Source organism: Zootoca vivipara, chromosome 10 (genome assembly GCF_963506605.1).
Source record: "Zootoca vivipara chromosome 10, rZooViv1.1, whole genome shotgun sequence".
Lineage (NCBI taxonomy): Eukaryota > Metazoa > Chordata > Lepidosauria > Squamata > Lacertidae > Zootoca > Zootoca vivipara.
Window position 1 is genome coordinate 53253167 of NC_083285.1, and position 25019 is coordinate 53278185.

The 25019-nt window shown below is 45.8% G+C and overlaps 3 protein-coding genes and 1 pseudogene across 12 annotated transcripts in view; 2 read left to right on the plus strand and 2 right to left on the minus strand.

Annotated features, from left to right (window-relative positions):
• DNM1L (dynamin 1 like) overlaps positions 1-1688 on the minus strand; it is a 34898-nt gene extending 33210 nt beyond the window's left edge. For all 4 annotated transcript variants that reach the window (XM_035128533.2, XM_035128531.2, XM_035128532.2 and 1 more), the window contains exon 1: positions 1433-1688. In XM_035128533.2, the coding sequence (XP_034984424.2) occupies positions 1433-1666 (234 nt within the window). In that variant the 5' untranslated portion in view covers positions 1667-1688. The remainder of the gene's footprint in view (positions 1-1432) is intronic.
• Positions 1689-1792: 104 nt separating this feature from the next.
• On the plus strand, positions 1793-23975 carry DHX58 (DExH-box helicase 58). 4 transcript variants are annotated; one of them, XM_060279952.1, is made up of 13 exons: positions 1793-1880; positions 5751-5953; positions 6066-6267; positions 7418-7608; positions 8444-8560; positions 8708-8834; positions 9893-10084; positions 15079-15335; positions 16848-16997; positions 17786-17959; positions 20008-20198; positions 21667-21763; positions 22999-23974. In XM_060279952.1, the coding sequence occupies exons 2-13, from the start codon at positions 5786-5788 to the stop codon at positions 23176-23178; spliced, it is 2046 nt and encodes a 681-aa protein (XP_060135935.1). In that variant the 5' UTR covers positions 1793-1880; positions 5751-5785; the 3' UTR covers positions 23179-23974. The 4 variants fall into 4 exon arrangements, with proteins under 4 accessions (XP_060135935.1, XP_060135934.1, XP_034982470.2 ...); XM_060279951.1 differs by lacking the exon at positions 1793-1880 and adding an exon at positions 1891-2086; XM_035126579.2 differs by lacking the exon at positions 1793-1880 and adding an exon at positions 3685-4985.
• On the plus strand, positions 11680-14492 carry LOC118090642 (general transcription factor IIF subunit 1-like; annotated as a pseudogene).
• FGD4 (FYVE, RhoGEF and PH domain containing 4) overlaps positions 14560-25019 on the minus strand; it is a 125463-nt gene continuing 115003 nt past the window's right edge. For all 4 annotated transcript variants that reach the window (XR_009558291.1, XR_009558289.1, XR_009558288.1 and 1 more), the window contains 2 exons: positions 22372-22458; positions 14560-20148 (listed from right to left, as the gene is read on the minus strand). The gene's annotated coding sequence lies outside the window, so the exon portion shown is untranslated. The remainder of the gene's footprint in view (positions 20149-22371; positions 22459-25019) is intronic.

Consider the following 25019-nt stretch of genomic DNA (forward strand, 5'->3'; position numbering starts at 1 on the left):
ATCATGTCTAGATAGTTCCTTAAACCCTCTAGTTTGCATCATCACCTCTCACCATTCAACCCCAAATAATCAATTCAGTAGTACAGACGGTGCAACAGGATTTGGATAGTGTATATGTCTGTGTTCACAATCAATCTCAACTGAACTGACAAGGTAGTTCCCTGGTTTGTAAAAAAAAGCAGCACAGTGACCTACTTTTCTGGGTTGTTGTGAGGACAACACACTTTATGTGGGGTCAGTATACACGAGGCCAGACCAATTCTGAAAACAGTGGGAGTTTCAATATTTCCTCAAATCTACATGATTAAGAACTTTTCTGATTTGTTTTTAATGTTTGTTTTGTTATATTTTTATATGTGCTGTAAGCCACCCAGACTTGAGTTGAGTATAAATAATAAAATTATCATTATTATTATTAGACATCAAAATTGCTTTCTTGGATCACACCACTTCCCACAGCAGCCAGCAAGATAACTCTGGGAAGAAGCTTCACAACGAAGGTACAACCCTGTTCCACTAGTCCCCCGTTATCAGTTTCCTTGTTTGTTTCTTACATATTACACATTCAACAAATTCCAAAGGGGCTAGTCTGTTCCAGCTAAGAGCACACGCACACACTCCGAGCTATGGCACCAAAAATAAAGCTTTAAGCTGCCACAAATCGGCCAGTCTAGATAGATAGACAATTTATTACGGTCAGAGACCAGCTTATAAAACACACTTGGAAATCCCAGAAGGAAAGCAAACATTTAAAACATTGTACAACAGTAAATTTAAAATTTATAAATGCAATAAGCGTATACACACTTAAAAACTTTTAAGCTACCGTAGAGAAATGACCCAGAATTACCCATGGAACCGAGTTTGGGAATTTTCTTAAGGAACTAGTTTGAATTGGTGGGGGGGGGGTCCTGCGCCTACAGATCTGTACACAGAATCTGGCGACCATCCGGGTCGTCTTATGAATCCGCCAGTCTCTTAAGTGGCCACAGGCCACCTTTCCCCTTCTCTGCATTTGCCACTCGACTAGTAAAGAAGAGAACCAAACCGGTGTTATGTAGATGCGTCACGCGCAAGGAGTGACCTTCGCCTGGAAGCTCCGCGCGAGGGGGAGACCCGCCTAGGGGTGGCGAAGCCCTTTTGGGGCGCCACCTCACCGCAAACCATGAGGGAAAGGGAACTGCTACTAGTCATAACATGAGCAGCAATGAGCAGCAATAAGCAGCGACGTCCATTCCCACCCCAGACACTGCAGGGCAATCCAACCTCCCACCAGAATAATCCTAAAACGAATGCGAGCCCCAGTGGGCGCTTCCATGCCCAGCCCTCCTCGCATTATTATCAAGGGCGACCCCTCCCTGGGCTGGGCTGGGCGGACGAGGAGGAGGAGGAGGTCACCCTGGCGCAGGCCCCGCCCGCCCGCTCGCCTCACCTGCGTCCCGACCACCACGATCTGCGGCAGCTGGATGACATCGGCGCCCACCGTGTTGAAGACGTCCTGCAGCTTGTTGATGACCGGGATCAGCGCCTCCATGGCGGCGGCCGCGGCGCCCACTCCGGAGGGGGCCGGAGGAATAGGCAGGCGACTGCAATGAATGGAGGAGGGAGGCGGCGAGGAAGGGCGCTCGCCCGCGTTGCCACCTTCCCCCGCGCCGCCGCCGACCATTGGCGCCGGCCCGCTCTCTCCCAGCGGCCTCTGCGCGCGCCCGCCGCCGCAAGGCACGGCGGGAGTTGTAGTGCTGGGGACTCCCGCGCCGCCCCGCAGCGCCCTCTAAAGGGCGCTTAAAGGAACAGAACGCGGAGAGAACGCCGCAGAACGCGGAGAGATGCCCCTTTTCCTCCCTCAAGCGGAACTTGCAGAGACCAGCGTCTCAGCGCACGTGAGGACGCTGCCCTACGCAGCTGGCTGGCCCGCTAGACTGCGCATATTCCTGAATTGCGGGGTGGGAGGAAAGTGCATGGAAATAAAATAGATATGCCCTCCCCAGTTCATTTCCCCCCGCCCCCATCGTGGAAGGGAAAGCTGCTCAGAGATATCTTTGGAGAAATGCAACATTTTGAACGTAGCTGTTTAAAATGAGGCCAGGTGAGGCAACCGCAGGGGCAGCAGATCCCGATTGTCGTTCGCAGGGTTGTTGTGAGGAAGAATATTGGAAAATGCCTTCTACTGAATCAGACCATCGGTTCTTCTAGCTCAGCGTTGTTCACACTGGCTGGCAGCGGCTCTCCAGGGTTTCGGACGGGGAGCATAGCACCCCCTGGAGGTGGTGGGGAGGGAACCGGAGGCCTCCCACGCTCTGCCACTAAATAGCCCTTCCCTAAAATAGGGCAGGGGGTGATGGTGGAAGCAATGGACTCCTTCAAGAAAGAACGGGATAAAAACATGATAAACAAACATCTCTAGAGGGCAATTTAAATATATAAGAGCATTTCCCTATTGTTTGTCCCCACCATCTGGAATTCAGAGAGTCCAATTTCTATTACAACTGCTCAGCACTTACTAAAAAATCGATCTCTCTTATTCCCCAAGGTTCACTGTTCTAGTCCCATCTCTAAAGCAGATGCTTTCTGGAAAGTCCTCTCTACACATGCTTGGTTTCTCAAGTATATAATGCACAACGTGTGACTTGACTAACTTTCTTGAGTGAACTGGTGTGCACACTCTTTTACTTTCCAGTTGTGGCACAAATTGCTTTGAGCTGTGGTTGCTGGGTTTTATGTATGGATGATATTGACTAATGAGAGATTTCTAAATTCATGCCGATGGGGAGTACAGAGGGGGGGGGAGTGAGCAGTGGTGTAGAGTGGGGGGTGCCACGGGGCGGTTGCCCGAGGCGCAAAATAGATAGGGGTGCAGAATTTCAATATCCAGTGCTGCCTCTATGCAGCTGTGTTTCTCTGGGATCCATTGAAAATGGCTTCTCCATGCAACAACAACAACAATTTATTATTTATACCCTCCCATCTGGCTGGGTTTCCCCAGCCACTCTGGGCGGCTTCCAACAGAAATATTAGAATACACTAATTTCTTAAAGATTAAAAGCTTCCCTAAACAGGGCTGCCTTCAGATGTCCTCTAAAAGTCTGGTAGTTATTTTTCTTTTTGACATCTGGTGGGAGGGCGTTCCACAGGACGGGTGCCACTACCAAGAAGGCCCTCTGCCTGGTTCCCTGTAACTTGGCTTCTCGCAGCGAGGGAACCGCCAGAAGGCCCTCAGCACTGGACTTCAGTGTCCAGGCAGAGTGATGGAGGTGGAGACGCTCCTTCAGGTACACTGGACCTAGGCCGTTTAGAGCTTTAAAAGTCAACACCAACACTTTGATTTGTGCTCGGAAACGTACTGGGAGCCAATGCAGGTCTTTCAAGACCGGTGTTATGTGGTCTCGGCGGCTGCTCCCAGTCACCAGTCTAGCTGCCGCATTCAAACCAGGAAGTGACCTCTCCAGACAATGGAAGGCTTCTTTTCCTGTTTCTGCAGCTGCAATCTGTTGGTGACGTGATTGCGCATGTGTACTCTGTCCGGTTGCCTCCCTCTGTGTGGCCCCGGGCACTGGCAACCCACGCTATGCCATTGGGACTGAGTGAGTGTTGGGTGGATGGAGTGAGATTGTGTGAGTGGAAGCAGTGGCAGAGCACCGGGGGCGGAGAGCAGGCAGGGCGGGGCTGGTGCGCGTTCTGGGGGCATGACGCGCCGCGGATGGCGCAGACAGCCAGAATGGCACCCTCTGGATCGTGCTGCCCGGGGCAGAGCGCCCCTATCGCCCCCCTCTTCCTACGCCCCTGAGTGGAAGTAGAGGAAGAGAGAAAGACTGGATGGATGTGCATGTGAAGATAAGTGTGGGAGAAGAGAGTGAGGGAGCTGAGCCACATTAGATGTTGGACAAGCCTTTTTTAAAGTTTTAATATGTACATAAGCATTCGTTCTTGTCCATCGATTGTGGGTGGGGGACAGAATGGGCAATCCACATAAAGCAGACACTGACATCATCTTGTATGCCCTGACAGCAAAAACTAGTGTTTGTTTTTTCCCCTTCTGAAAATTTATCTAAACTTGTATCTTTACATTTAATTAGCGTTTGCTAATTTATGGCCGGGGGGGGGGGATTTTGATTACATTTGCATGGAAAGTTGAACCTAATAGTGCTTTCCAAAATAATTTGCAAAGCAAAATGCAGTCGTCCTTCAAAATGTATACTTCAGTGAATTTGGCAGTGCAGTTCTCTAGCCAAGTGAAGTGTAAAAAAGGCATATACAGAAATACACACATTAGTAAAAATATTTTTATTATTACATTACTATAGCATTATAATATTATTTTAACATTATTATTATCATTATTATTAATGAAATAATAATACACAAATGCTTTATATTAAGACTGGAGACAAACAAGTGTGTATTGGGATAAATTTGCACTAAAATACTGATGAATTGATTTTATTGAATTTTCATGAGAACTTTAAAAAAAAGAACATTCACAAACTAATTAGAATGGTAGAGAACTGAACTGAACTGAATACTAGAAAAATAAGAAACTGAGAGAAATTGAAATTGTACATTCACCCGTCTCTATCGATAGACTTTCTGGAACACTAGATGAGGGGGGCTGGTAAGATAGTCGTTTCAGCTATCAACCAAGTGTTGCATATATGTATAAGGAACCAACTTTCGGAACAGTGTTTGGTTGTGTGCAAATAAGTGTGTGTGTGTGTGTGTGTGTGTGTGTGTGTGTGTGTGTTTGCGTATGTTAAGGAATTACGGAAACCCTACAAGCAGGGTGGCTCGATGATAGGCAATTTGAAAAGGCCTGGCTTGTGGCTGTCAAGATCCCCCTTGGTTGGGGCTCCGAAAGAGCTTTTAGGTTTCGTTTTCTGGCAAGAAGGAAACTAAAGAAAACACTGGTGGAATGGGGGATTTTCACGAAGCTGGGTTGAAGAAGGAGCAGAACAGTGGCATTCTTGTCTAGAAGAACTAAACGGGGACAGGTATGGTGTGTGATGGTGAGGGGGAAATAGAGGGGGTTAGAAGCCTATCGCTTTGAGGAGACCCAAATGCATTCTGTGTGGGGAGAAGCAGAGTTACGAAGATCTGTTTAGCTCAGTTCTTTGAGAGCACAAGTTGCGTCTCCCACTAAAGATGATGATGTATAGAAAAGTCAGGCAGCTTCATAGCATTACAAATGTGTGTGTGTGTGTGCGTAGCTCCAGTTTGTCTCCAGACCTACTTAAATCTCTTGGCTGCTACATCCGCCTAGATGACCTGGGCTGGATTAAACTACCTGGTTCAAGAGCAACAGGGCTTTCTTCCCCTTTTATTTCTGCCCATCTTTTCCAACATACTCTTCAGTGCTCCCAAGCTTTTATGCTTTCCAGTCTCATTATCTGCATACCTACCGTAAATTTAAAGCACCCCTCCCCCCCACACAAAAGAATATTAGGAACTGTAGTTTGTTAAGGGTGCTGGAATTGTAGCACTGTATGGGGTGATGTGCAGTTCCCAGGGTTCTTTGCAGTGAAGGGTGTGCTTTAAATGTATGAAACAGTCAACGATGAGTGTGTAAACAGTCAACGATGAGGCTGGGAGGGGTAAACGGAGATTGTGTTTGAATCGCTTTGCTGCATGAACTTGACAATGTGGAATCCTGATAACCATAGAGTTTACCAGCCAGAAAAGTCTTGTCAGCAAGTTATGGAAGGAGGAACTTATTTCTGATAGCTATGCTGAATTGATGTGACTCTTGGTCTTCCAAGTTTTTCCATAGACCAGCCCTCAAAACTGTGGCCACATGGAACTTCGGGATTATCAGTGGGAAGTCATTGATCCTGCCTTGGAGGGCAAAAACATCATCATTTGGCTGCCAACGGGTGCCGGAAAGACTCGGGCAGCTGTGTATGTGTGTAAGAGGCACTTGGAGGGCCTAGAGAGGAGCAAGGTGGCTGTGTTAGTCAACACGGTAAGGACCAGGTGATGTGGGTGGTTGGGAGACAGACAGCCCCTTACCAAAAGACAAGGTTTCAGTCTCATTTCCCGGAAAATGTTTCACTGCTGTATTCTTGCCCTGGCAGGTGCCTCTAGTGGACCAACACCTGAATAATGAGTTTAGCGTCTTGCAGAATTGCTTCAACATTACAGCCATCAGTGGCGACAGCAACCAGAAGCAGTTCTTCTCGGAAGTGGTGAAGAGGAGTGACTTAATAATCTGCACAGCACAGATCCTTCAAAATGCCCTCGTCAGCCAAGAGGAGGAGATGCACGTGAACCTGACAGGTGGGAAAGAGGTATTAGAAGAGCTTGCTGGGCCAAACCAGTGACCCATCTAGTCCTCTCAGCGCCCCGCCAGGTGCCTATGGGAAGCCTGGAAGCAGGTCCTGAGCTCAAGAGCTCTCTCCCACCCTGCACTTGGTATTAAGCATACTGACAGTAGAGGTAGAATATAGCCATCATGGTTAGTAGCCATTGATAGCCTTTTCCTACATGAATTTGTCTAATCCTATTTTATGTGATCCCAGTTGATGGCCATAACTTCCTCTTGTGGGATGAACATAAGAGTCCAGCTGGATCAGATCAATGCCCCGTCTAGTCCAGCATCCTTTTCTCCACAGTGGCCAACCAGTTGCTTCTGGAAAGCCCACAACGAAGACAGGAAGGCAACGCTGCTCCTCCACTGCTGGGTCATAATTGTGGGGCAACCAGCCTCTCATAACCAACATGCTTAAGTCTAATTAATGTGTCACGGGGTTAATACAATGGAGTATGCTGTCCTGCCAGACAGCTTTGACACTTGCTTTACCTGGGGAGGAAATACGTAATCAAGCCTATTGTCTCCACACCCCATCTGCCTGAGCAACTTTTCTGAAGCACATGAATCCGACCTCTGAAGTGTTCATAAAGAAACCCTTTTTAACTTGTCACGTGTGGGGGTTTTTTCCTATGCTGGAGGAGGAGACAAAAATTGGAAATGAACTTTTTAATGAGAGATTAAAGATCTAACAGCCTATATTTCCATGCTGTATATTTCATGACTTTAAATCTCTGCTGGGATTCTATCACCAAAGAGAACTTGCCCCAAACTTGGGTCTTGCCATCCAGGAATTCTTTCTCTACTTGGGTGTGTTTTGTTGTTTGTTTGTTTGTTTTTTACCAACAAAAACTGCATCATAAATAATCCAGGAGTTGGTCACTGCCTCTCATCATCTGAGAGTACCAGTGTGGTGTAGTGGTTAGAAAGTTAGACTAGGGCCTGGGAAACTAGGGTTCAAGTCCCCGCTCAGTGGGAACTGGGTGACTTTGGGCCAGTCACTGCTTCTCAGCCTAACCTACCTCACAAGGTTGTTGTGAGAATAAAAATGAGGAGTGGGGAGAGAACTGTTGGATGAAAGGTGGGATATAAATATCATCATCATCATCATCTGTGCAGATTTCACCTTGTTGGTGATTGACGAGTGCCATCACACCCACAAAGGAACCATCTATAACAAGATAATGGAGGGCTACCTCGAACGAAAGCTGAAGGGCGAAAAGAATTTACCACAGATCCTGGGGCTTACAGCCTCACTAGGTACGGGTGGAGCCAGCTCCCTGGAGGGAGCCCGGGAACACATTCTGCAGGTGAGTCCAATGGAAGACATTTGGCCCAAATAATGGAAGCATTGTCATTCTTGCTTCCCCCCTTTTTAACCTTATTTCTGTTCAGAGACTGCTTTGGTCTACAGCTGCAGGCCCGTTTCACACAAACACTAAATACACAGGAGCATAGCTCATGTTAAAGTATTAAATCCCTGGCACCTGCAGCTGCAAGAGTCTTGTACAGCAGGTGATGGGAAAGACCTCTCTGCCTTGGACCCTTAAAACTTGCTGCCAGTCAGAGAAGGCAACACTACTTGGGGAGATCGACAAATAATCTCACCTGGTATAAGGTATCTTGCAATGCTTCAGATGAGGTGGTAACATATAGTACTGTTTCAACTGCAAGTGAGGGAATGCTCCACAAACACGAATACACACAGCCACAGCATATTAAGGAGAAAACCTTTTGCAGATACTTGACATGTCTGCAAGTGACAAAGGCATACTTTGGTTCCTTACCTGTTTTCTTCCACTGTTTTCACTTGTAGTCAACTCCTACTGGTGTTTTAAGGGCTATAGGTCTGATCGTGGATTTAGCCGATGTCTCAAATGCTCACGTGATTGGCATAACCACTCCCTACAATTTGTTCTTTGAGCCAGTTTAACCTAGTAGCTAGGGTGTTGGGCTAGGACCCGGGAGACCAAGGTTCAAACCGCCACTCAGCCATGAAGCTCACTGGGTGACCTTGGGCCAGTCACAGTCTTTCATCTAAGCCTAATCTACCTCACAGAGTAGCTGCCAGGATCAAGTGGGGAGGGGGAAAGCCTTGGAAGAAAAGTGGGATAAAAATGTAATTTTACATATATCCCTTTCCAGATCTGTGCCAACCTGGACACTGAGAGAATCATGTCTTCTGATAAACACAAGTTCTATATTGATACTTATGGCCCACAACCCAAGAAGCAGTATAACCTTTCCCAACAAAGGCCTGAGGTAAGGTCCTCTTGGAACTACAGGGCAACTGTGAAGAGGCACCAAGATTAGAAGGTGACTCTGGAGCTCTGGGAAAAATAAAACATGCCCATAGGGTTTTGTTTTCCTTGTTTGAATACAAACGCTCCCCTGATCTCTCATCTTCAGGACCCCTTTGCAGAACAAGTGGTGGAGATAATGGCACAGATATATAGTTACCTGAATGAGGCTGACTTGACTATGGATTTTGGTACCCAGATCTTCGAGCAGCAAATTGTGGCGCTTGAGAAGGAAGGTGAGTCCTCAATAGGCGGCTTTGTAGTACACGAATATGGCGGGAAAGATAGGAAACATGTCCACGAGCAGGTTAAGTGGCTTCCTTCCTGGAAATGGCTCCCAGTACTTTTCCGAGCTGACCTTTAAGCCCCTAAACGGCCTCAGTCCTGTATACCTGAAGGAGCGTCTCCCATCGTTCAGCCCAGACACTGAGGTCCAACGCCAAGGGCCTTCTGGCGGTTCCCTCATTGCAAGAAGTGAGGTTACAGGGAACCAGGCAGAGGGCCTTCTCGGTAGTGGTGCCTGCCCTGTGCAACTCCCTCCCATCAGATGTCAAGGAAATAAGCAACTATCTTACATTTAAAAGACATCTGAAGGCAGCCCTGTTTAGGGAAGTTTTTAATGTTTAATGCTGTATTATGTTTTTAACATTTGGTTGGGAGCCGCCCAGAGTGGTTGGGGAAACCCAGCCAGATGGGCAGGGTATAAACAATCAATCAATCATTTATTTATTTCCAAGACCTGCATCCTAAGATATTTTTATGGAAAGTTTTAGGGATTGAATATAGGGTCTGTTACAAATGATCTTATCATAGAATGATAGAACTGTAGAGGTGGAAGAGAGACCAAGGGTCATTTAGTCCAACCCCCTGCAATGCAGGAATCCCGCCCCCCTCTCACAGTAAGGTTTTCCTGGTGTGTTATTTATAGTCTTTCCATTGAAAGCTGAAAGCCTTTTTATTCACCCAGTCTTTTTAACGGCATTATAAATCGGGGGTGTAAACTATTTCATGCTGTTTTTTTGCAAATAGGATTTTTGCCATCTTTTATTGTTGTTTTTTTAAAAAAATTATCATTGCATATTGCTTTCATTGATAGTTCTGTTGCAAGCCACTCAGGGAAAGTTGGTTTATGGACAGCTATATGATTAATCAGGTATATGATTAAGACAGGAGTGCCTGGCGTGCTATGGTCCATGGGGTCACGAAGAGTCGGACACGACTAAACGACTAAACAACAACAACAACATATGATTAATCATAACCATCATCTTATTTGTCTCTTTCACATTGTCAGGAGCAAAACGCTTTTGTCAAAAGACCCGAGTGTGTGCCTTGCACCTACGTAAATACAACGATGTCCTGATGGTCAACGACACTGTGCGCATGATCGATGCCTACAAAATTCTGGATGAGTTTTACCTGCGGGAAAATGCTACTAAGATATTGCAGAACCCTGCTGAGCAGTACTTGGTCCGGCTCTTTGACAGTAAGTGTTGGCAGAGGAGGCACACTGAGAAATTTGATTCAGTTTTGCTTTTAAAGGTGAGCCTAACCTGATTTGCACTATCCAGAACAATAATTGAACAGAAATATCACCATTTTGTTCCGCTTGCATTTGATTGTGAAACTGCCTAATTTGAACTTCTCAATCCAATACACAAGATAAAGCAAAGACGTCCTTCAAAATTCACACTTCTCTGAATTTTGCAATGCAGTTCTTCAACCAATGTGTACAGATATGCATATATTGAGGAAAGCATGCAGCAAAATGCCTATATTAGCGGAAATGATGTACAATAATGCATTTTATTAGGGTTTGGTTTTTATTTATTGTTGCAAAAGCATGTATATTAGTCAAAACTGCATACAAAATGTGTTTATTGGGAGAAATTCGCACTAAAATGCTGACAGCCATGGACAGAGGGTGGTGAATACAGCACATGATATCATGGGCTGTCCCTTGAGTCCACTAGATCGGGATCGCAAGGGATCGTTGCCTTAGGAGAGCAAGAAAAATTCTCAGGAATGACTCAGACCCTGGCCATCACCTCTTTAATCTTCTACCCTCGGGCAGGAGATATAGAAGTATAATCAGCCGTACCAACAGGCTAAAAAATAGCTTCTATCTGTGGTCTGTTAGGCTGTTGAACAAAAAATAACATAGCGAAATTGATTTGTGAGGTGGTATGTTGTTTGATAAGAGATTGAGTGTTGGGGGGGGGGCTCGTTTAATTTCATTGTACACAGGTTGTACAATGACAATAAAGGTACAGTATTATTATTTATGAATGAGACCTTGTTAAAAGAAAATGCAAATTGCTGCAGAACTGAATCAAAGACTGAAAAAAAATGAGAAATGGAGAGAAACCAAAACTGACTGATTGGACTTTGTTGTTGTTTAGTCGTTTAGTCGTGTCCGACTCTTCGTGACCCCATGGACCATAGCACGCCAGGCACTCCTGTCTTGCACTGCCTCCCGTAGTTTGGTCAAACTCATGTTCGTAGCTTCGAGAACACTATCCAACCATCTCGTGCTCTGTCGTCCCCTTCTCCTAGTGCCCTCAATCTTTCCCAACATCAGAGTCTTTTCCAAGGATTCTTCTCTTCTCATGAGGTGGCCAAAGTATTGGAGCCTCAGCTTCACGATCTGTCCTTCCAGGGAGCACTCAGGGCTGATTTCCTTAAGAATTGATAGGTTTGATCTTCTAGCAGTCCATGGGACTCTCAAGAGTCTCCTCCAGCACCTTAATTCAAAAGCATCAATTCTTCGGCGATCAGCCTTCTTTATGGTCCAGCTCTCACTTCCATACATCACTACTGGGAAAACCATAGCTTTAACTATACGGACCTTTGTCGGCAAGGTGATGTCTCTGCTTTTTAAGATGCTGTCTAGGTTTGTCATTGCTTTTCTCCCAAGAAGCAGGCGTCTTTTAATTTCGTGACTGCTGTCACCATCTGCAGTGATCAAGGAGCCCAAGAAAGTAAAATCTCTCACTGCCTCCATTTCTTCCCCTTCTATTTGCCAGGAGGTGATGGGACCAGTGGCCATGATCTTGGTTTTTTTGATGTTGAGCTTCAGACCATATTTTGCGCTCTCCTCTTTCACCCTCATTAAAAGGTTCTTTAATTCCTCCTCACTTTCTGCCATCAAGGTTGTGTCATCTGCATATCTGAGGTTGTTGATATTTCTTCCGGCAATCTTAATTCCTGCTTGGGATTCATCTAGTCCAGCCTTTCGCATGATGAATTCTGCATATAAGTTAAATAAGCAGGGAGACAATATACAACCTTGTCGTACTCCTTTCCCAATTTTGAACCAATCAGTTGTTCCATATCCAGTTCTAACTGTAGCTTCTTGTCCCACATAGAGATTTCTCAGGAGACAGATGAGGTGATCAGGCACTCCCATTTCTTTAAGAACTTGCCATAGTTTGCTGTGGTCGACACAGTCAAAGGCTTTTGCATAGTCAATGAAGCAGAAGTAGACGTTTTTCTGGAACTCTCTAGCTTTCTCCATAATCCAGCGCATGTTTGCTATTTGGTCTCTGGTTCCTATTCCTTCCCTAAAATGAGGTGGGTGAGCTGGCCAAGAGAAGAGTCCATATAAATAGAGGCCAGGAACAAGTTCCCAGTTCCATGTGATCAGCTAGGTCAGCACTTAAAACTACCGCTTGAAGAGAGACTCTTGAAGAAAGAGGAAGAAAAAGAACTACATGGAAGTGGAAAGATGAAACTTCAGAAAAAAGAGGAGGAAGTGCTGCCCAGCAGACACGTTTCTTTTGGAGAGGCTCGGCTGGATGCAGCACATCCAGGAATGACTTATTTGGGGACCAGCACTCAGACCGCAACTGGATATGTGGTCCATTTCCCCCAAAACACCACCAAAAAATATAACATCATGGCATTCAATGCTGCTGACAAAGTGAACTTTGCCACTTGGCACCTAGCAAAGATGGAGCAAGATCTCAGCAGTAAGAAGATCTACCGGGAAGAAGAGATGCTGGAGTCAGGAGCTGGCAGCGACTTTAACTGCAACCTGCGTGAGGAGACATGGCACAAAAAAACATGGCATCATCTTAAAGGAGTTCAAGCTTGAAAACCAGCCCTGGATCCTGAAAGTCAACGGCAAGTTCAAAGGTGTAAAAAGGGTGGGGTGACTGAAAACACCTCCTACTACATCTTCACTCAGTGTCCAGGTGGCGCCTTTGAAGCATTCCCAGTCAACAACTGGCATAACTTCACACCCATTGCCAAGCACCGCACGTTGACTGCAGAGGAAGCTGAGGAGGAGTGGGAGAGGCGGAATAAGGTTCTGAACCACTTTAGCATCATGCAGGAGCAGCGGTTGAAAGACCAAGGTGATGAAGAAGAGGAGCAGAAGGAGAAGAAAGTCCAAAAAAGGGAGCTACCTAAAAAATCCATGACCTGGAAGATGAGCTGGAGATGAGCTCGGATGACAGCAAGTTCAGCGATGGGGATGAGGAGAAATAGACCAAGCCCAAGAAGAAAGCCCCTCTGACGAAGAAGAAAAAGAAGAAGGGATCTGATGATGAGGCCTTTGAAGACAGCGATGATGAGGACTTTGAAGGGCAAGAGGTTGACTACATGTCTGGCAGATCCAGCAGCTCTGTGGAAGAAGCAGTGGGCAAGCCCAAGGTGACCAAAGAGGAAGATATCCCAAAAGGTATAGACGAAGCAAGCGAGAGTAGTGAAGAGAGCGAGGAGGAGAAGCCTGTGGAGAAGGAGAAAGAGGAAGAGAAGAAGGCTTCGACTCCCCAGGATAAAAAGAAAAAGAAAGACACCAGTAATGAGTCTGAGACATCTGAGGACAGCGACATTGACAGTGAAGCATCTTCAGCACTCTTCATGACGAAAAAGAAAACTCCTCCCAAGAAAGAACGCAAGGGCTTGGCTAGCAGCTCACAAGGGGATGCCCTTGGAAGCTGGCACGTCATCCACCTTGCGGGCCGCAGCTAACAAACTGGAGCAAGGAAAGCGGCAGGCAGGGTCCAGTGAAGTTGGACGCTGGGCTCCAGGCCTCCACCATCTCTTGGAAATCTACCCCCCAACCACTGTTGGGCAAGTCAGCACCCAGCAGTGGTGATGTGCAGCTGATGGAGGATGCCATGTGCCGCTCCTTGACCCAAGGGCCCATGACCACAAAGGATTTGCTGAAGAAATTGCAGGCCAAGAAAACGGGGCTGAGCAGTGAGCAGACGGCCAGTGCGCTGGCCCAGATCCTGAAGCGCCTCAATCCAGAGTGCAAGAACATGGATGACAAGATGTATGCATGCACACAAAAGCTCATACCAGTGACAAACTTAGTTGGTCTCTAAGGTGCTACTGGAAGGAATTTTTTTATTTTGTTTCTTCCTCAAGGAATGTGGAGGGCAGAGGCTGGGCCAGATACAAAATGTCCTTTGGCATCCACCCTCGTTTTGGGCAGCTCTGAGCCCCCTTACATTTGGTTAGTGGCTGTGGGTGGCTACATCCTAGAACTGTGTGGATTGGCATTCATACCCTTTGGAGAAAGCGAAAGAGTCATTCACCTACCTTTGTGCTGGTGGGATTCAGGGGCGGTGAAAGGGGGCAGAAGACTGGGACAGTCTCATGAGAGGCATTGAAGCCATGATCTCTCTAAATGGGAAAAGTTTTCTCTTTCATGTGGAGGAGTTCACAAATGAAATGTTGCCACTTTAACAGGGGCATCTTTTTACACGCCCACGAAAACCCACCCCACACCCTGTGTGTTCTCAAATGCTGGAAGGCCTTGAGAGGTAAACCATTCTCCACCTTGACTTGTTTTGCAACCAGTTCCACTCTTCTCCCCTTGCCTCCCTCACCCGAACTTACAGAGACTGAGAACGCCATTACTGGTACACAAATGCTTTTCCTTGTGTGTGTGTATATATATATATATATATATATATATATATATATATATATATATATATATATTAAAAAAACCACTTCTAAAATTGTGTGTGCTTTGGCAAACAGAGGAAGACACTGCTCAGCTGGAACCTGCCGTGAGTTGCTTCCTCTAGTCTAGCTGGATGCATAGAGTTGTTTTCAGTCTGCCCTTAAAAGGTTCTGGGATTATTATTATTATTATTTTGGTAAAGCTTGGGATTCCAAATTTGACAAAAAATGGGAATAAATTAAGCAAATTGGAAAAAGAAAGAAAGAAAAAGAGGAGGAGCTAACGAGTGAAAAGAAACTGTTTATGAGATTGACTGCTCTCTAACAGACACTGTTGCCATATGGTGACCAACTTTGTGGTACCATATGGTAACCAACATTGCGGTAAGCTACAGTGGGTCATTTGAAGTTTTGTGGGTTTTGTTTTTTTCACTTACTGTATTGTTATGTTGATTGGTTGTGTTAACTGTTTTTAATCTGTAAGATAAAGCAATACTCTTCCTAATCATCAGGCTCAAGAGCTGAGATCTGTGTGCTGTGCACTTACTTGCCTTGCAGGGTACAAAGGGCACCTTTTGGCCATTGCTCAAGACAAGGGCTTTGAGAATCCCAAACTTGATGAGCTGCAGAAGGTCCTGCGGAATCAATTCCAAGAACTGGAGAGCTCACGGGGCATTGTGTTCACCCGGACACGTCAGTGCGCTCATTGCCTTCACCAATGGGTACAGGAGAACCAGGACTTGCGTGAACTCGGGATCAAGGCTGCTGTGTTGACCGGGGCTGGCTTCAGCAGTCAGACAAAACACATGACCCAGGTAAAATTAACAGTTCTCCCATTCATAGCTGTATGCATACTACTTGATTTCTCTTCAGTTGATATATCCCAGAGGAACATGTCAACTGCCTCCATTGAAAGCCATTGTGCTAGAGGTAACACCAATTTTGCTTGCGATGGTTCATTCATTCAACTGAGGTTGCAGCTGCCAAGGACTGAATACGCTTGTGTGAACTGACTTCAAGAGAGGGGGCATTGCAGCCCATTAAAACTAAGAAGAAAAATAAGGTACTAAATGCAAAAGAAGCCCAGTCTTTGGCATGCTCCACAGCTGTCTTGTGTCCACCAAGATTTCCTCTGAGGACAGATCCTGTATAACATAAACACGGAGCACACAGGTAACCATCAGCTGCAGGGTGGGCCTGGCTTCCTCCTAGCTTTGAAGCTGAATTGGCAGGTGTACAGATTATTGAATTAGAATAGTAGCTAGTCTATTAGATTTGTGCTTTTCTCCATGCTTCACATAGACACAAAGTTTTAATTCCAAAATTGGTCCAGGGGTATTGGGGCAGGTGCCGGGGTAGCAGATTTCTTGACAACATCTGTTGGAATATTCTAGAAGAAACTTGTAAATGGCATTGAACAAGTTGCTAGGCAATGGAATTTCCCCCCAACAACAGGTGTCCTTAGCAGGGCATGCGATCCACTAAGTCTGGGCCAGTGTAAATGAGTATGTGAATGAGTCAGCATTAGGTCTCTGGCCAGATGGCTAAAAAGAGAAAAAGATTATGTATGTATGTTTATTTATTTTTATTTATTTATGACCAGTGTAAGGTTTTGTAAATAATAAACAGAAACCAAATGGTGTTTATTCCTGTAATGGGAATTTCACTAAGAGATAGCTGGAATGCTGCTGCTGCTGCTGTAAAAAGTGAAAGATGCAGGAAAACATTTCTGTAAAAATAACTCTGCTGCAGAAACCCAAGAGTTTTCTTTTTCTGTTCATGAACCAGCCATTCAGCAATGTGCGCAGCTAGTTTATGTATCAAAGCCATACTTTTTTCCTCCAGATTTAGACCTGGAAAGGGAACATATGCTCAGATACAGGTAGGTAGTCATGTTGGTCTGAGTCGAAACAAAATAAAAAAATTCCTTCAGTATATACATGTATATACATAATATACATAAGGGTCTGGTTACTTCTGTTTCAGTGTATCTGATGAAGTGTGCATGCACATGAAAGTTCATACCAAAATAAAAATTTAGTTGGTCTTTAAGGTGCTACTGAAGGATTTTTTTTATATGCCCAGATAGAATGCAAAGGTGCTTTTAGAGCTACCGAAGTGCTCTGAAAATGTTAGGAGCATCCTTTTGTGCCCTTATTGTCCTGAAAACACACATTTCAAGAGGGCAGTCCCAGTTGCACTGAAGGCCAAACTTCATGCGATGTTAACCACTTCCATTCTGGGGTTGAGGACGCAAGAAAAGCTTCAGCCCAATGCCTCAACAAGCTCCACATCTTTCCCACCCTATCTTGGGTTGTTTCCTCCAGCAACAGCAGAAAGAAGTCATCTATCAGTTCCGCAAAGGGACCCTCAATCTGCTCTTCTCCACCAGCGTGGCTGAAGAGGGGCTGGACATCCCCGAGTGTAATATCGTTGTCCGCTATGGACTGATGACGAACGAGATTGCCATGATGCAGGTCAGTCAGCACCACTCTTGGGGGGAACTTGTTGAAATTCACCCTTGACCTCTGCCATGGGGAGCCTTACAGGGCTCAGTATGTCCTGGGAGGACATGCTACAGACGCCCAAACCCTGATTCTTTTATTCCAGGCCCTGCATCTCCTGCTTCCTTTCAGTTGCTTTTTTATACTCCTCACCACCGTTAAAGAAAACCAAAAACCTTTGTTATAGGGCAGCTGGGCACACTGCAGAGTGCAGTGCTAATGAGACCCCAGTCATCCGCCCTCTTCATTTGTCCATATACATATAAATTCCTATGTGGGGAAATTTATATGGGGGTGGGGGACTATGCCCCAAGTCCTTTAAGCCAGTGGTCCTCAACCTTGGGCCTCCAGATGTTTTTGGCCTACAACTCCCATGATCCCTAGCTAGCAGGACCAGTGGTCAGGGATGATGGGAACTGTAGTCTCAAAACATCTGGAGGCCCAAGGTTGAGGACCACTGCTTTAAGCAACCAACATTTCCCCAATATAGTGGCTATCCAGCATCACAGAGGACAATGTGGTTATAATGGGAAATGATGGACGAGTGGACCACATGGCTATACTTTGTTTGCTTCTACATAGTTCCATCCATATTTCAGACATCACGGTTCATTGATATATATCGCGATGTTTAACTGGTGATATATCACAATGTTGAAAGCCAAGTATCACCCAGCCCTACCTAGGGGACAGGCTAAAGAGGAGCAGCTGGGCTGGATTTCTAGGGAAGGATGCAAGCACTCTTCTCGTCACCTTTTCAGGCAAGGGGCCGTGCCCGTGCCCCGGACAGCACCTGCTGTGTTTTGGCCAAGGCCAACAGCAAGGAAGTCGCCCGTGAGAAGCTCAATGAGACCCTGGAGGTCCTGATGGAGAAAGCGATTGTGTGGGTACAGCAGCTGCAGTTGCAACAGCCTCAACGGGAATACTGCCTGAAGGTAAAAGGACGTTTTTGGGAAAGGGGGCAGCCGGCGGATGCACAGAGCTGATAGAAGCAAGGGTGGAGGAAGCCCTCGGTAAAGGAGTAAAACCATGCATTTCTTTGGGGGGGTGGCCTTTTTTTGGAGGTGGGGAGAGAATAACGCACTTCGAGGCAAGTAATACATGCAGGAAAATCACATGGTTGAGCTCTTCCTGGACTATCTCTTCAGAATGTGGAGGAGGGGAGATGCACATCTGAATGCTCCCTCATGTATAAACATTAAAAAATACATGGAGTAGGTAGCCAGAGGGGGTTGGTGCTTTTTTAACTCAAGGCCTAATTGGGAACCTTTGGGGGGCCATATGCCAGTGAGGGGGATGGGGAGGCTGGGGGCAAAACAGAGCAGGGCAACAGACATGACTCTTACCTATATATAGTAATTCCATTCCTGCCATACAAAGGTCAGAGGTCAATGTGTGCTCGCTCACAACCACACCCCTCTCCGTGGGCAAGCGACAGACACTACCACAGTTGAAGGACACATGTGGGGAGATACCAGCTGAGGCGTACACACTCTCTGCCTCAGGGGGCAGTGAGCAAGGCTCAGCACATGACTGAGAACAGCTGGCCTTGAGGTTTGAAAACAGTAGGATAAACAAGGCAAGTCAGTGATTTACTTAGAAATTAACTCCTAGAATAGAGGAACAGGGTTCTGCAATCACAATAATTGATCAAAAGAGATCTGGGCTTGCTCCTGTGGGTATATAGGACTCACCAGAACCCCTCAGTGAAGATAGATTGTTAAAGAGCTCTGAGGGCACAATGAGCCTAAGCAAAACCCTTATAACTGAAGGGGAAACAGTGAGTCATCTCACAGACTTGTTCCTGCAAAAAGATTCAAGGTATGGAGCAGGCCTGGGGAAGGGTGTGGCCTGGGGGAAATCCCAAGGGCTGGCTAGAGGGGGCTACATTTGGCCCCTCCGTCTGAGTGTCCAACTAGGTCTAAGGGGACCCAGTTTCTAATCCTCTCTCCCCCATGAAGCTCATTGGGTAGCCTTAGGCTACTAACCTACCTCACAGGGTTGTGAGGATAAAAGGATGGAGGTAACCAAGCTCTTTGGAGGAGATAGGGATATCAAACTAGGGAGAAAGTTAGGAACCTTCTCTCCAAAGGTCTGGGCTTTCCTTGAGCAGGAAGTTGTGCTGTTCGTTTTTAATTAGGGGGCATTCTGAAGTGGTACAGCCCTGCAAGACCTTCAACATCCTGAATATGTAGCTTTCCTGTGGGGAAAAGATGTTATTCCTCATTTAAGGCACACAAAGGGCTGTTGCAATTTTCATTTGTGACAGTCCTAGGAAGCGAGGATATTGCTCCTGTTTTGTATAGACGGGATTAGTGGCTAGCCTTTACTTTCTCCAGATCTTTCAGGAACAGTTAAGCTGAAGAAGATGTGAAACATGAAATGGTATTCATTGGACCATGTTGTCTCTGAATAATTAAGCTATATAACACTGAAAGAAAGTAAGCTAAAACTTAAGCAATGATTTGCTGTGCAGCCACTTTACGTTTTCAGTGGGTAGAACAGAAGAAATATCGATGGGGAGCAGGAGCATAGGAAGAGTGGGCGGTCCGCCCTGGGTGCCACTCTGGGAGGGGTGACAAAATGGCCCCTGCCTCCCCACACCTGTAGAGCGGGCCCGAGGGCGCGTGCAGTCTGTATGGACGCTGCTCGTGCGGCGTCGGTACAGGCTGCTGCACTGCAGCATCCCGTATGGACTGCGCATGTGCGGCATCCCATACGGTCGCCGCACATGCGCAGTCTGTACGGGATGCCACTTGCACAGCAGCCCGTATGGGCTGCACCGCCCCAGGTGCCGGAGAGGGTTCCTCCGCCTCTGATTGGGAGAGGAATGCTCTCCAGCCTGGCAAACCTGATGAAATGGAGGGTGGTGGGAGGAGATTCTAGAATGATTTTTTTAGAACCAGAGTCTCTGGCTACTTCTCACCTGCAGGCTCCTCTCCCGGCTCAGACCCAAATAGCTAACTCCCTTTGTCCCTCCTAGATTGAAAAGCTTCAGCGTGATGCTGTTGTCGGCCGCTGGCTGCGGGATGCTGAACGCGAGCAACGCCGCCGCCTGCACGATCCAGACTCTGTGCTCCTCTACTGCATCAACTGCAACGTGGCAGTCTGCCATGCCAGCGACCTGCGCATAATAGAGAATACACACCACATAAACATCAACCCCGACTTCAGGTGAGTAAAGGCGAGAGGACCAGAAGCTTAGAATCTCCATACTGCTTGCCTCATCCAAACAGAAAGCAATCGGAGAGAGACCCCAGAGCATGGCTGTTGCTCTGTCAACTTTGGCTGAGATTGACCCAACATTTTTTTTAAGTCAAAGCTGGCCCAACCATCTTATGCTTGTTCACAGAATGAAAGGGAAAGGGACTTTTGTCCTCATTCTCAGTATTTTTGAATAAAAAGAAGGGCTTCAGATGATCCGGGCACAGTTCTCAGACACTATTTAAGAATAAAGGTAAGAATATGCCCAATGTATTCCTAGATCGGGCATGGCCAAACTTGGCCCTCCAGCTGTTTTGGGACTACAACTCCCATCATCCCTAGCTAACAGGACCAGTGGTCAGGGATGATGGGAACTGTAGTCCCAAAACAGCTGGAGGACCAAGTTTGGCCATGCCTGGCCTAGATCATCCCAAAAGGCTATCTCCGTCTCCATATGTTGTTGGACTACAGCTTCCATCATCTCCAACAATTGGCTTTGCTGGGTCTTGTGACTCCAGGAACACCTGGAGTGCCACATATTGGCTACCCCTGGTGGAAGGCACTATGCATGCTGATGAGAAACTATAAATACTGCTGCTTCCTCAAGTTGAGGATCAATCAAGAGCACTGCAATGCAGCGATAAAGTTTTAGCCTGCAAAGTACTGTGTACTGTTTCAATGAAACTAACAGTAAGAAACAAAATAAAAAAATCCTTCCAGTAGCACCTTAGAGGCCAACTAAGTTTGTTTTTGGTATGAGCTTTCGTGTGCATGCACGCTTCTTCAGATAACTATCTAAACACAGTAAACAATCCACCATTTTTTTAACAGCAGCCAAACACAAGCAGGGCATAGATTAGAGCCTTCCCTTTTGTTTCCACCTGGAATTTAATTTTTAAGAGTTGATACCGCTACTAAACATGGGCATTCAGTTTTGTTATTATGGCTGCTACCTATTCATAGACCTATCTGCCTTGTAGTTGCACAAGTTTTTTTTAACACCTTCTAGGCCAGGCATCCCCAAACTTCGGCCCTCCAGATGTTTTGGACTACAATTCCCATCTTCCCTGACCACTGGTTCTGTTAGCTAGGGATCATGGGAGTTGTAGGCCAAAACATCTGGAGGGCTGCAGTTTGGGGATGCCTGTTCTAGGCTACATTTCCTGTAGCCAACTCCATAAAGTGAAGAATGCCTTTTCAAAAAAAACAATTGAACCTGTTAGATATGTAAAGTTTTATGCAGCTAAGCATAGGGGTGGGCACCTAGATGGAAGAGCTTTTGTATATGTAATGCTTATGGCATGTGGTGCAGTCTTTTCAACAGAACAAAAATTACCTCAGCAATTGAAATAGGTATCTAGGTTGCAACAGATTTGTGTATTCAGCTGGTCTCACGAGCGAGAAATTAAGTAACCAGTTGTTGTTGTTCCCTATTTAGTCCATACTACAGAGCATCACATAGCCGTGTGATGATTCCTCGTGAGTTTAGGGACTGGAAGCCAGGCAGCTCCATCAGCTGCAGTAATTGTGGGCAGGTAAGTGCAACAAGGGATCAGGCCTTGCTACCGTAGAGTGCATTTTTCTTACTTTGGGTTTGTGTGGGGTTTTTTGTATTTGAGGAGAGAGAATGGGTGACTAGGCAAAGGACTGTAAGATTTGGGACAAAGGATAAGACCAGGCATCCCCAAACTTCGGCCCTCCAGATGTTTTGGACTACAATTCCCACCATCCCTGACCACTGGTCCTGCTAGCTACGGATCATGGGAGTTGTAGGCCAAAACATCTGGAGGGCCACAGTTTGGGGATGCCTGGATAAGACCAATCTCATAGCCACTTGACTCATTCTTGTGACAACACCCACCCTCAGCTAGTTTCTAAAAGTTCCAAGGTCTGGAAACTTGGACATCTCAGTAAGAGATGCCAGATTCCATAGTTGAACATGTAGCCATGTAGATTCCTTGATCTCCCTAAGGTTTAAATGCTGTATATCTCTCCCTTTCATGGGGATCTGTAATTAGTCTAGGGAGTAGTTACTCTACAGAAGAGGTCTTGGGAGCAAGGGGCGAAGGTGTATGAAACCTGGCAGTAGGCTGCATGTTTCGCCATTATTTTTGGGTTCTAGCCCCAAGGGAATTGTGCTCACTCTGCCTCCTGCTCTTCACATTACTTCTGTCCAGCTGGGCGTGAGGAAACCTGCATTGTAGCCAAGTCTTCCAACTGGTCCTTGGAGCTAGGATAGAAGGCAGAACATGCATCAGTAGGCAAGTGCCAAGAACCCAATCAGCCAAGCTCCAGTAATTAAACATTTGCAAATATTAGTTGGGCACAGCTGAAGGTGCATGACAACCTGCTGGAATTCCCTCTTCTCTCTAACTGGTCTGTATTTTGAAACTAGGCCCCCCATGTAGAACAAAGTTATATACAGTCAAGCCTGCTGAAATCAATTAGCCTCAAGGCGTTTAACCACATTGGACTGAGTAGCTGGACTACATATCTGAGCGTTTGTTTAATAACTTCAGTATTCTATCAGGCAAAACAAAATGCATCCCTTTCTCCCTAGAGATTATTGGCTTGATTCTGAAACACTGTAGGGTTCTTTCCCAATCAATTAGTCTTAAAATTCCTAGGTCACAGTTCAGTGAAAATGGTTTTGTGTTTTGTCTACTTTTGGCGTGGTCTAATGCTTTCCCCAACTAAGTGTGGTAGCACCCTTTTAAAACCTGGGTGGGCCTTGCTAATAACCTAACCAACCTGCTTTTTGTCCATACAGGAATGGGGCATGGAAATGATCTACCGGGAAGTCAAACTCCCAATGCTTGCCATCAGGCATTTTGTGGTGGAAACTCCAGACGGCCGAAGGACCTACAAGCAGTGGAGCAAAGTTACCTTTGACATCAAAGAGTTTGACTACTTTGAATACTGTACTACCAATGGCTTGCTGGACAGCTAAGACATGGGGGGGGGAAGTGAAAAATGAACTCGTGCCCTCTAATATACCCAATGTTTTGCATCCATAGGACATAATGTCAATAATCATAATGTCATAATGTCAAATTAATGCATAACTCCTTTGGGAAAACACCAGAAGCTGGAAGATGAAAGTTGGGGGAATTCTCAGGAACATTTCACGAAAAAGCACAGGTGATTAGGGTGGGAAGAGAAACTTCACAGCCACTGACAAGTCTTTATCGACCTGAAGTGGTTGTCTGGTTCTCTAAAACAAGAGGCTGGTCTGAAAAAATGCCTTATACGAGTGATGTCAAACTTGCAATTAAAATATATATTTTAGGGAGGGCTGGATTCTATGAAGGAAGTCTGTCTGTCTGTAGGATGTGTTTGTGTGTCTTTTGCTGTAAAATATTCCATATCCCTCATGCAGTCTGCTGTATATTGTCACTCTTATCAATCACTGCTTGGTGTTTTTAAATTGGATCTTGCAGGGGCTGATCTATAACCTGGAAGCCCACTAGATTTGTAATTCTACTGAGATAGTCTATAAAATAACCAATATTAAGTGACACTATATAGAACGTGTCATTTTATTCCCCTATCTATTCCTTAAGTGTGTCATCCTTGCTTTATAAATCACCTGCATTTAATTCCTCAACGTCACCAACAAGACTGACCACACTGGTGATGACAAAATAATTTTAAGCCTAGTATGACATTGGGATGTAGACTGATCTTCTCCAGTTCTCTGGCCACTCCTGAGTTTTCCAAACTTGCTGGCATATTGAGTGTAGCACCTTGACAGCATCATCTTTTAAAATTTTAAACAGCTGAGCTATTAAAAATTTTAAAAGATGATGCTGTCAAGGTGCTACACTCAATATGCCAGCAAGTTTGGAAAACTCAGCAGTGGCCAGAGGATTGGAGAAGATCAGTCTACATCCCAATCCCAAAGAATGCTGCAACTACCACACAATTGTGCTCATTTCACATGCTAGCAAGGTTATGCTTAAAATTCTACAAGGCAGGCTTAAGCAGTATGTGGACCGTGAACTCCCAGAAGTGCAAGCTGGATTTCGAAGGGGCAGAGGAACCAGAGACCAAATTGCAAACATGCACTGGATTATGGAGAAAGCTAGAGAGTTACAGAAAAAAATCTACTTCTGCTTCATTGACTACACAAAAGCATTTGACTGTGTCGACTACAGCAAACTATGGCAAGTTCTTAAAGAAATGTGAGTGCTTGATCACCTCATCTGTCTCCTGAGAAATCTCTATGTGGGACAAGAAGCTACAGTTAGAACTGAATATGGAATAACTGATTGGTTCAAAATTGGGAAAGGAGTATGACAAGGCTGTATATTGTCTCCCTGCTTATTTAACTTATATGCAGAATTCATCATGTGAAAGGCTGGACTGGATGAATCCCAAGCTGGAATTAAGATTGCCGGAAGAAATATCAGCAACCTCAGATATGCTGATGACACAACCTTGATGGCAGAAAGTGAGGAGGAAATAAAGAACATTTTAATGAGGGTGAAAGAGGAGAGTGCAAAATATGGTCTGAAGCTCAACATCAAAAAAACAAAGATCATGGCCACCGGTCCCGTCACCTCCTGGCAAATAGAAGGGGAAGAAATGGAGGCAGTGAGAGATTTTACTTTCTTGGGCTCCATGATCACTGCAGATGGTGACAGCAGTTATGAAATTAAAAGACGCCTGCTTCTTGGGAGAAAAGCAATGACAAACCTAGACAGCATCTTAAAAAGCAAAGACATCACCTTCCCGACAAAGGTCCGTATAGTTAAAGCGATGGTTTTCCCAGTAGTGATGTATGGAAGT

Coding starts and splice junctions, on each gene's coding strand:
- DHX58 (XM_060279952.1), top strand. CDS start 5,786: ATGGAACTTCGGGATTATCAGTGGGAAGTCATTGATCCTGCCTTGGAG. Junction 8,561..8,707: donor TTTCCCAACAAAGGCCTGAG/GTAAGGTCCTCT, acceptor TCTCATCTTCAG/GACCCCTTTGCAGAACAAGT. Junction 16,998..17,785: donor ACGAGATTGCCATGATGCAG/GTCAGTCAGCAC, acceptor TCACCTTTTCAG/GCAAGGGGCCGTGCCCGTGC.